Here is a 13,109-nt window from a genome sequence, read left to right on the forward strand (position 1 = left end):
TTCATGATTAGATAATCTTTAATTAAAACTGATATTTATATTGGACAACATTTAAAGTCAACAACGACATGATCAACATGGGGTGCGTATGATTTGACATGTTCTATATGTAAAACTGATATAGTCCACTTTCTTGCAGAATGAGCTATACACATCAGTTTATGTAATGTTTCACAAGTTTTTTCAGCCCATTCTGTCCAAACTTTCATCCTGTCTATATGTTTTGATACACTGTCACTCGTCCTAATGATTTCGTTTTCACATCCAGATCCCCTTCCTTCAAAGGAATTATTTATGTCACTGACTTCAGTCTGTTTACTCTTAGATTCTATATTGTAATGTACATGGAAAATTCCACCAGTTGTCTTCAGAGCAGCACATGCCACAGGCCACCCATCTTCTGAACTTGGTATCAAGCCTAGATTTACTCTATCAGCAACATTTTTTGGACAAATCTGAAAAAAAATTAAGTGTATGTTAATAGTAATTTTAACTATAACTGATTGATTCCCATGAAGATGATTAGATTGAAAGAAGACTTGTTTGTTTGTGGCCATCGTGGATGATGAGCATTATCACTAGTAATTTTTAAATGGATCATCGTATTTCCTTCTTCAGAGTTCTGTATTTTTATTATTTTACTTTTCTCAGTGTTATTTATAAACAATAGTATACGATTGCACCTGCCTATATAGTTTTTTTTTAAATACAGTTATCATTATATTTCTATTACTTTCTTTTAGAGGTCCTGTTAGTGCATTAAATACATATTTAGGGATTTTTAATAGAAAATTATATGAATTATTTATAATGAATCAATGTTTTCCAAAAACAGAAAACTATTTATTTTCCTATCAAGTCCATTTTGTCTTACTGTGGAAATTTCAGAGATTCAGAATGAAGTATTTGATATAATTATAAAAACAGATGTTTGAACTATATATCTCTAGTTTCCAATGTTGTGGGTTTTTTTACTGTGTTGTTTTACAATTGGGTCTTATTCTCTTTTTTGTCAATGACATTGTCAGTTTATTTTAGACTTATAAGTTGTCCCTTTGGTATCTTTTGCTTCTCTTTTATACTAGACACCATCTATGTATCCATCCATACTAGACACGGTCTATGTATCCATCTATACTAGACATCGTCTATGAACCCATCCTTACTAGACATCGTCTATGTACCCATCCAGACTAGACATCGTCTATGTACCCATCCAGAGTTGACACTGTCTATGTACCCATCCAGAGTAGACACCGTCTATGTACCCATCCAGACTAGACACCGTCTATGTACCCATCCAGAGTTGACATCGTCTATGTACCCATCCAGAGTAGACACCGTCTATGTACCCATCCAGAGTTGACACTGTCTATGTACCCATCCAGACTAGACACCGTCTATGTACCCATCCAGACTAGACACCGTCTATGTACCCATCCAGAGTTGACACTGTCTATGTACCCATCCAGAGTAGACACCGTCTATGTACCCATCCAGACTAGACACCGTCTATGTACCCATCCAGACTAGACACCGTCTATGTACCCATCCAGACTAGACACCGTCTATGTACCCATCCAGACTAGACACCGTCTATGTACCCATCCAGACTAGACACCGTCTATGTACCCATCCAGACTAGACACCGTCTATGTACCCATCCAGACTAGGCACCGTCTATGTACCCATCCAGACTAGGCACCTTCTATGTACCCATCCAGACTAGGCACCGTCTATGTACCCATCCAGACTAGGCACCGTCTATGTACCCATCCAGACTAGACACCTTCTATGTACCCATCCATACTAGACACCGTCTATGTACCCATCCAGAGTAGACACCGTCTATGTACCCATCCAGACTAGACACCGTCTATGTACCCATCCATACTAGACACCGTCTATGTACCCATCCAGAGTAGACACCGTCTATGTACCCATCCAGACTAGACACCGTCTATGTACCCATCCAGACTAGACACCGTCTATGTACCCATCCAGAGTAGACACCTTCTATGTACCCATCCAGACTAGACACCGTCTATGTACCCATCCAGACTAGACACCGTCTATGTACCCATCCAGAGTAGACACCGTCTATGTACCCATCCTTACTAGACATCGTCTATGTACCCATCCAGACTAGGCACCGTCTATGTACCCATCCAGACTAGGCACCGTCTATGTACCCATCCAGACTAGACACCGTCTATGTACCCATCCAGACTAGACACCGTCTATGTACCCATCCAGACTAGACACCGTCTATGTACCCATCCAGACTAGGCACCGTCTATGTACCCATCCAGACTAGGCACCGTCTATGTACCCATCCAGACTAGGCACCGTCTATGTACCCATCCAGACTAGATACCGTCTATGTACCCATCCAGACTAGATACCGTCTATGTACCCATCCAGAGTAGACACCGTCTATGTACCCATCCAGACTAGACACCGTCTATGTATCCATCCAGACTAGACACCGTCTATGTACCCATCCAGACTAGACACCGTCTATGTACCCATCCAGACTAGACACCGTCTATGTACCCATCCAGACTAGACACCGTCTATGTACCCATCCAGACTAGGCACCGTCTATGTATCCATCCAGACTAGATACCGTCTATGTACCCATCCATACTAGACACCATCTATGTATCCATCCAGAGATGACATTTAAAGGCTGTTAACCTTCATAAACATTTGATTACACCCACCTTTCTGTTGTCTCCATGGTGCACAGTACATCTATCATCAACTCCATTCAAATGCAAGTTTTTCTTTAAAGCTTCCACTGCATCAGGATTCCATTCACAAGCATGAAGATGTCTAGCCTTTGCATGAACTAAGTATGGGAGAGTGAAGTATCCAATACCTAAAATAGTCACATACAGGTCAGCTATGATAATAAAATAGTCATACATCAGTCACCTATACATCAGTCATCAATTAATTTCAATAATGCAATAGTCACTCATCAGTCATCCATACAATCAGAAATAGTCACATTTAACAAATGATCACATATAAGCCATCTATAATGATATACATGTACTCATTGATCAGTCTTCTATTATGATATAGTCACAAAACAGTCATCTATACTGATATATAGTCAAATATCAGTCATCTTTAAGAACATAGTCACATATCAGTCACCAATAATGATAAAGTCACATATATCAGTCTCAAAATTTAAAGTGGTTAGACTCACGCTAATGAAAAAATGGACTTTGAATACACAAAATCAAAGTCACCCCCACCGGAACCCTTTCCACTTGATTATAAGCAAGAGCCAATAACTATTTCAAACATATTGATTTTTTTTTAAATACAGTTATCATTATATTTCTATTACTTTCTTTTAGAGGTCCTGTTAGTGCATTAAATACATATTTAGGGATTTTTAATAGAAAATTATATGAATTATTTATAATGAATCAATGTTTTCCAAAAACAGAAAACTATTTATTTTCCTATCAAGTCCATTTTGTCTTACTGTGGAAATTTCAGAGATTCAGAATGAAGTATTTGATATAATTATAAAAACAGATGTTTGAACTATATATCTCTAGTTTCCAATGTTGTGGGTTTTTTTACTGTGTTGTTTTACAATTGGGTCTTATTCTCTTTTTTGTCAATGACATTGTCAGTTTATTTTAGACTTATAAGTTGTCCCTTTGGTATCTTTTGCTTCTCTTTTATACTAGACACCATCTATGTATCCATCCATACTAGACACGGTCTATGTATCCATCTATACTAGACATCGTCTATGAACCCATCCTTACTAGACATCGTCTATGTACCCATCCAGACTAGACATCGTCTATGTACCCATCCAGAGTTGACACTGTCTATGTACCCATCCAGAGTAGACACCGTCTATGTACCCATCCAGACTAGACACCGTCTATATACCCATCCAGAGTTGACATCGTCTATGTACCCATCCAGACTAGACACCGTCTATGTACCCATCCAGAGTTGACATCGTCTATGTACCCATCCAGACTAGACACCGTCTATGTACCCATCCAGAGTTGACACTGTCTATGTACCCATCCAGAGTAGACACCGTCTATGTACCCATCCAGACTAGACACCGTCTATGTACCCATCCAGACTAGACACCGTCTATGTACCCATCCAGAGTAGACACCGTCTATGTACCCATCCAGACTAGACACCGTCTATGTATCCATCCAGACTAGACACCGTCTATGTATCCATCCAGACTAGACACCGTCTATGTACCCATCCATACTAGACACGGTCTATGTATCCATCCATACTAGACATCGTCTATGTACCCATCCAGACTAGACACCGTCTATGTACCCATCCAGACTAGACACCGTCTATGTACCCATCCAGACTAGGCACCGTCTATGTACCCATCCAGACTAGACACCGTCTATGTACCCATCCAGACTAGACACCGTCTATGTACCCATCCAGACTAGACACCGTCTATGTACCCATCCAGACTAGGCACCGTCTATGTACCCATCCAGACTAGACACCGTCTATGTATCCATCCAGACTAGACACCGTCTATGTACCCATCCATACTAGACACCATCTATGTATCCATCCAGAGATGACATTTAAAGGCTGTTAACCTTCATAAACATTTGATTACACCCACCTTTCTGTTGTCTCCATGGTGCACAGTACATCTATCATCAACTCCATTCAAATGCAAGTTTTTCTTTAAAGCTTCCACTGCATCAGGATTCCATTCACAAGCATGAAGATGTCTAGCCTTTGCATGAACTAAGTATGGGAGAGTGAAGTATCCAATACCTAAAATAGTCACATACAGGTCAGCTATGATAATAAAATAGTCATACATCAGTCACCTATACATCAGTCATCAATTAATTTCAATAATGCAATAGTCACTCATCAGTCATCCATACAATCAGAAATAGTCACATTTAACAAATGATCACATATAAGCCATCTATAATGATATACATGTACTCATTGATCAGTCTTCTATTATGATATAGTCACAAAACAGTCATCTATACTGATATATAGTCAAATATCAGTCATCTTTAAGAACATAGTCACATATCAGTCACCAATAATGATAAAGTCACATATATCAGTCTCAAAATTTAAAGTGGTTAGACTCACGCTAATGAAAAAATGGACTTTGAATACACAAAATCAAAGTCACCCCCACCGGAACCCTTTCCACTTGATTATAAGCAAGAGCCAATAACTATTTCAAACATATTGATTTTTTTTTAAATCATGTTTTCTGGTATAATTAGCATTGTGAATATTTAATTTTCATAACATTTTGTCAAAGTAAATTTGAAAGGGCTTAAGATCCTCCCTGTTTTTCTTCGTGTTTGTGTTAGTCAATCTAGTTTTCTCAGAAGTATTTGTGGATTGTAGTTTGCTGTCATTGTTTTTTTCATCCTTGTGCAATCATATTTCCTTCACTTATAATTTATTTTGATTGTCACTTTAATATCTCCCACCCCCTTTTTATAAGTGTAAAAAACAACATTGCTCTCTCTGCACCCATGTGAAAAAATATTAATGTTGTGCTATTATGGTCTGAATTTTGTCTTTTAGGTATTCAAATTCAAATTCTTTATTAACTTTGGCATATTACAAACAATATAAATGTTACGGACCATATGAGTATTTGGACCATACGCGTATGGTCATGACCATATGAGTATAATACTCCTTTGGTTATTAACGGGCCAGACCATAGGAGTATTTGGACCATACGCGTATGGTCATGACCATATGAGTATAATACTTCTTTGGTTATTAACGGGCCGGACCATATGAGTATTTGACCATATAGGTATTTTTTTTAAATTACATTATGAAAGTTTTAATAATACAAAAACTTTATCTAAAAAAAAAAAAAACGATAAAAAACAATGATGGTTACATGACAATGTATTATTTTATACTTCAAATACTACCTAAAAATTAAATATTAATGCCATAGTTAGTTTTCATCGCTAATTACATTCTTGCATGTAGGCTTGGGGTGACACTTACTTCCACACGGTAGTATAGCTTTTTTTGCATTTGCAAGTCTTGGTTGTGCATGACCCTTTTCATTTACACCTTTTGTTTGCGAGTGAAAAGTGATACCGAGGTCTTGGGCCATTCTGATATGTCTACGGTGTTTTAAGAAGCTCTAGACATCAAATATCGTAACATGACTGCAATACACCATATTCACGAGACATCTTGAATAAACTTTAACAGTTACTTTCCAGTGACTTCTGTAATAGTTTATAAAGAAATTTTGGGAATTTTTTTTTTAAGTCAACATATTGCCATTCAAGCGTAAAAACAAATTGGTAATGACCATCGGTTTAAAATATGTTTATTATAGTTTTGACAAGTAAGTTAAATTAACTATGTGAAACTTCTATATTTTATTTAGCTTATCCTTATAATAATATAATAATAAAATTACCTATATGATTGCATCTTTTTAAAGAACAGTCATACCATATGAGGAGTTTAGAATTATTAAAAGTAAACTGTAACAGAGTGTTAATTACCCCGACCATACGCGTAGAGTCGGACCATATGAGTATATACCCATATGGTCATGACCATACTTGTATGGTCCAAATACTCATATGGTCCAGAACATAAACAAAATGCATAATAAACAATAGGTGACATCAGAAGTTTCATCAATACAAAATATCATTTATTACAATAAACTGTTTCTTAATTTTATTTAAGAGAAATGTACATACTTTCCTACATTACAAAGTTGTTTTGTGTTTTCACCAGACAATAATAATTTAAAAGTTGATGGCCTAGACCAGTTATATTTTTTTACATATTTTTTTCGCAAATCAGTATATCTACTACATTGAAGATTTATCCTCTATTACTCCTAAATAAAAAAAATCCAACATAGATCTTTTACTAAATATATACAAGATAAATAATTCAAGACAATCATTAGTCTTGGCGACATTTCTAAAATAGTTCTTAGATTGATGGAGAGATTTATTAGAAATACCAAGGCTTGCATATAATTGCTCAATTAATCAATGTGTCAAAAGCAGTCATATTCTGAAGTGTATCATATTTCTTGCAATAAATATTTGATGTCTTGAGTTGCCATGCAATATTTGCACTATTCCAGTAAGAACTAAATCCTGAAGATTTTATATTAGGAAAGATTAATATGTAATGATTATTTAGAAAAGAACGAGTCACTTAGATTTTTATAACATTAGTTCAATCAGGCCATCTCAGAGGAGACAAATTTCTGTCATTTTTCTATATTTTCTATATTTTCTCCTTTCAAAAATCAATTTTGAATTGGAATTCTTGAGGATGACTTTTTAATTTGATTTTGTAAATTGCAGGTTATGATAGAAATCTAATTATTGGAAGCAGAGGATGTAATTCACCAGGATAATGGGCTTTCTATGAAAGGAACAGGGTTGAGTGACATTTGTGTTTAAACTAATGGAAAGATTTCTTCTTTATAGAGATAAGAATGGAATTGGTGTAATAAAACTTCTCTTTCTTTAATTAGCTTTCTGACAAGAAAGCCACCATGATCGGTGCTTTATATTTGGTTTGTAAATAATGATATAGATAATTGAATCAAGAAGCCTATTAGTCTACCAATGTTATTGCATTAACTAATCAATTCTGAGACATTTCTTAATTAAGTACATGTAATAACCATTAAAGGATAATAAGGTTGGCGTGTGTTTTAGTCATATGACATAAAATGTTTAATTGAGGTCTGACTGAATTCTCAGCTTTTATTTACTTGTTTACATTTTGTGATTGATTGGTTGACAAACTTTCAATCCATATAAAGTAAGAACATGGGCAAGATAGACTTAGGCTTGTACTGAGGAATGCACAGCCACTATCTGACAACAGAACATTCTGTATATGCCTGTCGCAAGTCAGGAGCCTAAATCTTTATTGCATAGTTCATAAATCACACTATTAGTTTTCACATTTAAATTTCTTTTTTAAATTGTCATTTTGGACCTTTTATAGCTTACTTTGTAGTACATGTTTTGTTCATTGTTAAAGGCTGTACTGTTACACTTGAAATAAATCAGAAAAAAGTTTCTGTGACTTTTTGGTCTCTTGTGGAGAGTTGTTTTATTGGCAATCATACCACATATTCTTTTTTATATTAAAAAAACAAATTATTTCCAATAATTCAACTGAAAGAGACTGTTCTGGCAAACTTTATTAATGGTCATTATCATAGACTTTACAATTATATATATAATAAAAAGTTTCACAAAATTGTGTACAGGATTATAAATAAAATAACTGCTTGTAAGATCTCTTTAACTGTACATATTACTTTGACGGTAGTATATAATAAATTATCACCTATGGTAGATTAATCAATTCCTTTTTAGCTCACCTGGCCCAAAGGGTCAAGAGAGCTTTTCTCATCACTTGGCATCCGTCGTCTGTCGTCGTCGTTAACATTTTACATTTTGAACTTCTTCTAGAGAACCACTGAATGGAATGAAACCAAACATGGCATGAGTGTTCCTTATGAGGTGCTGACCAAATGTTATTACTTTGTAGCCGATCCATCATCCAAGATAGCCACTAGCGGGGAATTTAGTTTAACATAGGACCCTATGGATAATGCATACAAATGACTTCTTTTAGAGAACCACGGAATGGAATGAAACCAAACATAGTATGAATGTTCCCTATGAGGTGATGACCAAGTGTGGTTACTTTGTAGCCGATCCTTCATCCAAGATGGCAGCCAGTGGGGGACTTAGTTTAACATAGGACCCAATGGGAAATATATACAAATGTCTTCTTTTAGAGAACCACTGAATGGAATGAAACCAAACATAGCATGAATGTTCCTTATGAGGTGCTAACCAAGTGTTGTTAATTTGTAGCCGATCCATCATCCAAGATGGCCACCAGCGGGAGACTAAGTTTAACATAGGACCCATGGGAAATTCATACAAATGACTTCTTTGAGAGAACCACTAAATGGAATGAAACCAAACACAGTATGAATGTTCCTTATGAGGCGATGACCAAGTGTTGTTACTTTGTAGCCGATCCATCATCCAATATGGCTGCCAGTGGAGGACTAAGTTTAACATAGGACCCTTTTGGAAATGCATAGAAATGACTTCTTTTAGAGAAACACTGAATGGAATGAAACCAAACATAGTATGAATGTTACTTATGAGGTGCTGACCAAGAGTTGTTACATTGAAGCAAATCCAATATCCAAGATGGCCACCAGTGGGTTGACTTTGTTTAACATAGGATCCTAATGAGGTGGTGGCCAAGTGTTGTTATTTTGTAGCCAAATTTTATCTTTTTTTATATGATTTCAAAAACCCAAGTAGAGTCAGGTGAGCGATACAGGATCTTGAGAGCCTCTAGTTACAATTACTTTAAAAACGTTTATAAGACATTTTACAATTAATTTTTCTGTGAACTCATATTTTGCAATTTGTTTTTTTAGAATTTGATCAGTTATCACAAAACTTAATTGCCAAATTTATTTACACAGTTTCCTTTAAATAATTTCTGACAAAAAGAACCTATTATATATATTAAGTTTATCTACTTTAAACAACTATTTTATCATTGGTCAAAAAGGCTTCCCTTCTTCAGTTTCAAATGGAATATTATTAGCTCATCTTTTTGAATGAAGTTCCTTTTAAGTTTCAGTTTCAAATAGGACATTGCTTTAATTTTCAAGCTAATCTCAATCTTGATTTCAATCGCAGATACAATTTCACTTTGTCATAAAAGATCTACAAACTAGAATACACTTTATCAAAGTAAAACCTTCCTTGATTACTAACTAATGATTTCATTTGTCTTCCACTTATTCATAGTCAGACAAACTTACTTATACATTTCCTGCCACTTGACTTATTAATAAAAATATCTATCTGTGTCACACTGATCTGGATCGGTTAAAAATTATTACAGTATTCCTATATATATTTTAAATTATAACAATACTTACAATGAAAGCAAAATCAGGATGTTAATAAAACTACATTTGTATTTTAAAATCTATCTCATGTTTGGGCCAAAAAAAAAATACATGTGTTTCCGCTAACCCTACCTGCCCTTATTTTTAGTGACTACCCTAACACTTGCCATTTTGGAACAAGTACTGTTAAAGTCAGACTGATTCCATAGCAGTAACCACCTAAAAAAATTGTTTGCAAAATAAAATGATATTGCCTACCTACCTACCCTATTTTTTTCAGCACGTTAGCAGAAACACATATATTTTTAATTTTTTTTTGCCTTAGCAAAAAAGGTCTCCAAGACTAATTTCTACTATAAAAATTACTTGATCTGAGTAGAACTTAGGCCAAATAGGGTTAAGTTACATAATGATTATTTTATATAGTGATATTTGTTGAACCTGTTATACAAATACGGTAGATACACATGAAAATATCAAAGATGCAGTCAAACATTGGATAAGGAGGAATATGGATTGGATAGAGTTTTTTCTTATATTTTTTATCTTTTGGTGACAACCATTTTACTTTCATATGCATAAATTTAATGTTACATTGTCTTACCTGCATATAAATCAACAACAGTTTCATTGGAACAATCAATCGTTGCTATTCTTAGTTTCTCCGTAACATTCCCAGCACTGAACATACACTTTGTAATGTCATAGGTGTACCTGTTTCAATAAAATAAAATATTCAATCAGAATTTCCCAAAGCACTATTAATTTATAAAAGATATATATGTATCGAGAGGTTATCAATCAAGCATGTCTTATAAAAAAAATAGTTGTTTTACAATAACAGAGTGTGAAGTTTAACATGATTAAAGCTATCTCAGGGAAACAAATCACACCTGAAATACTGTAATTCACAAATTTTGGCTTTAATGTTTTTATCATTGTAAAATAGTTTTATTATTGTGAAAGTGGGGACAGAATTGGAATCACAAAATAAAATCTCACAATCTAAATTTTGATACATTTTAAGATTTAATATTTTCTAAAATCCCAATAACCAATCTCGCATTCTTCAAAAATAATAAATGAGAGCAAAACTTTGTGAATATAACAATATTCATGGCAACCAGGAGAGAATCTGTCATCTTGATTCTTTTGATTTACCCAAATTTGTATGAAACAAAGGGAGACAACTTACCTAACTCTGTTATCTTTATGTTCTACCCATCCTGTATCTCCATACAAAAGTCTGACCTGTGGTGTTCTGAAACCATCTGCTGAGATCACATCCTTTCTGGCCACTCTTAAACAATGTAAACATTTACAGACTACAGACCACAACTCTTCACCTATCAAAAAAAAAAGAGTTATCAAAGTTCTGCAATGGATAATATCATAACTGTCAGTTTACACTGATGTAAACTTTAACATATCATGACTACATATATGCAACATGTTCAAAGGGAGCTAACTCTTGATTTATTGTATGTTGAAGGTTTTCTGTGTAATTTTTACCACTAATTGTTGTTATCCCGTAGTCTCCAATCATTCCTTTATCCTATAAAAAAAGGTTTTCAAGAATTAGTAGTATAAATTGCAGGCTAAACACTCCCATTTATTGAGGAAATAAATGGGAGTCATCTTAAGCCACTAATATATACACTTCATCTTCAATGATTGTTATTTTGCCTGAAATTTGCACTTCAAACATACCATCAAGAATTATTATTAGATATTTCATTTTGAATTTGGCATGTAGGGTAAAAACACAAAATTTCATATTTCAATTTTTCAGGAAAAAATACCACTGCAAACAGAACAAACCATTTCATCTGTTGTTTTTTTTGTTCAGTATTGAGGTTGAATCTAATAAGAGAACACATGCTTTATAAGAGCTGAAAACAGAAAAGCAGTTTTTAAAGGTTATTAATCCTGTTCACCATTTTTTGATAAATGAATTAAATGTTGATGTGTCATGCACTATCTGCTTCTGATAATGTATCAATTTATGCCCAGCTCTTAAAATAAAATCATAATCATCTCAGGTCTGACATATTTAGGATGTGTACTGTGAGTAAACCACATAAACAATAATACTTAAAATAAGTTGACAAAAAGTTGTTTTAACAGGAACAATATATAATTATAGTATTTTATTTAATCCTATGTGTTACCTGCTTTTGTCCAATTATCATTACAGAAGCAGTTTGGTGGTAGTAGGACAAGATCTCCATGTTTTTCCCAGTGGTGTGGAATGTCTCTCTGTAACTCTTCAGTCATACATATATCATATTTATGAGCCAGATCAGTCAGACTCAACACAAGTTCTTCATATGGTGTTTTGGGTTTAGGTCTTTTAGTTTTAAACATCACCTGAGCTATCTGATGACCAGACATTGGTAAAGTCTTGAGTGTTACAAAGTTAATACTGTCAGTATTAATACAGTTACAAATCATATTGCTTTTCACTAATAAACTATCAACTTTATCAGATGTTCCATTGCCCAGTGGTATAGCTATTTTACCAACCCCAAAATCTTTCAGGTTACACGATATATCTGTTAGTTTACTGTCTTCTAGGATTTTTCTGAAATACAAAATGTAAACAATTAATTTGGTGGATTGATATTTTGCATATATATATATATATATATATATATATATATATATATATATATATATATATATATATATATATATATATATATTTATCTTTTTTTCACTTATTGTGTTGTATGTTGCCACCATAAATTTTATGGTTGACATCCTTAAGACAATGTCATGGGTAGTACTGTACTTCTTACATTCATATATATATCATTTTTTATAGGCATACTATATTATCTTTTCATATACGTTCTGTTAGTTCTATTACCTAGACTAATTTGAATGCATTCTTTAAATATTTTACTGCTTCTCTAAGGATGTTTGCATACATGAGGAGCATGCAACTGAGGTTAAAACATATATACATATATAAATAAACTGTGTAATGTATTACAGTGGATAGTTGTACTAAAATGTATTGAGATCTATAGAACTTTGACCTATAGTCAATGTCCAGACAATTAATTGAAAATTTATTTTTTGATGAACATAAAAAAAAAAATAG

At 34.0% G+C, this 13,109-nt stretch overlaps 1 protein-coding gene across 1 annotated transcript in view; it reads right to left on the reverse strand.

Moving 5' to 3' along the window:
* Positions 1-13,109, reverse strand: part of LOC143082225 (tRNA wybutosine-synthesizing protein 2 homolog) — an 18,250-nt gene continuing 5,141 nt past the window's right edge. Inside the window, exons 2-6 of the mRNA XM_076257809.1 lie at positions 12,172-12,584; positions 11,196-11,346; positions 10,605-10,714; positions 4,661-4,818; positions 1-455 (exon numbers count right to left, since the gene is read on the reverse strand). Coding sequence (XP_076113924.1) covers positions 36-455; positions 4,661-4,818; positions 10,605-10,714; positions 11,196-11,346; positions 12,172-12,584 — 1,252 coding nt within the window. The 3' untranslated portion in view covers positions 1-35. The remainder of the gene's footprint in view (positions 456-4,660; positions 4,819-10,604; positions 10,715-11,195; positions 11,347-12,171; positions 12,585-13,109) is intronic.

The sequence above is a fragment of the Mytilus galloprovincialis genome, chromosome 7 (assembly GCF_965363235.1).
Source record: "Mytilus galloprovincialis chromosome 7, xbMytGall1.hap1.1, whole genome shotgun sequence".
In the NCBI taxonomy this organism is placed as follows: domain Eukaryota; kingdom Metazoa; phylum Mollusca; class Bivalvia; order Mytilida; family Mytilidae; genus Mytilus; species Mytilus galloprovincialis.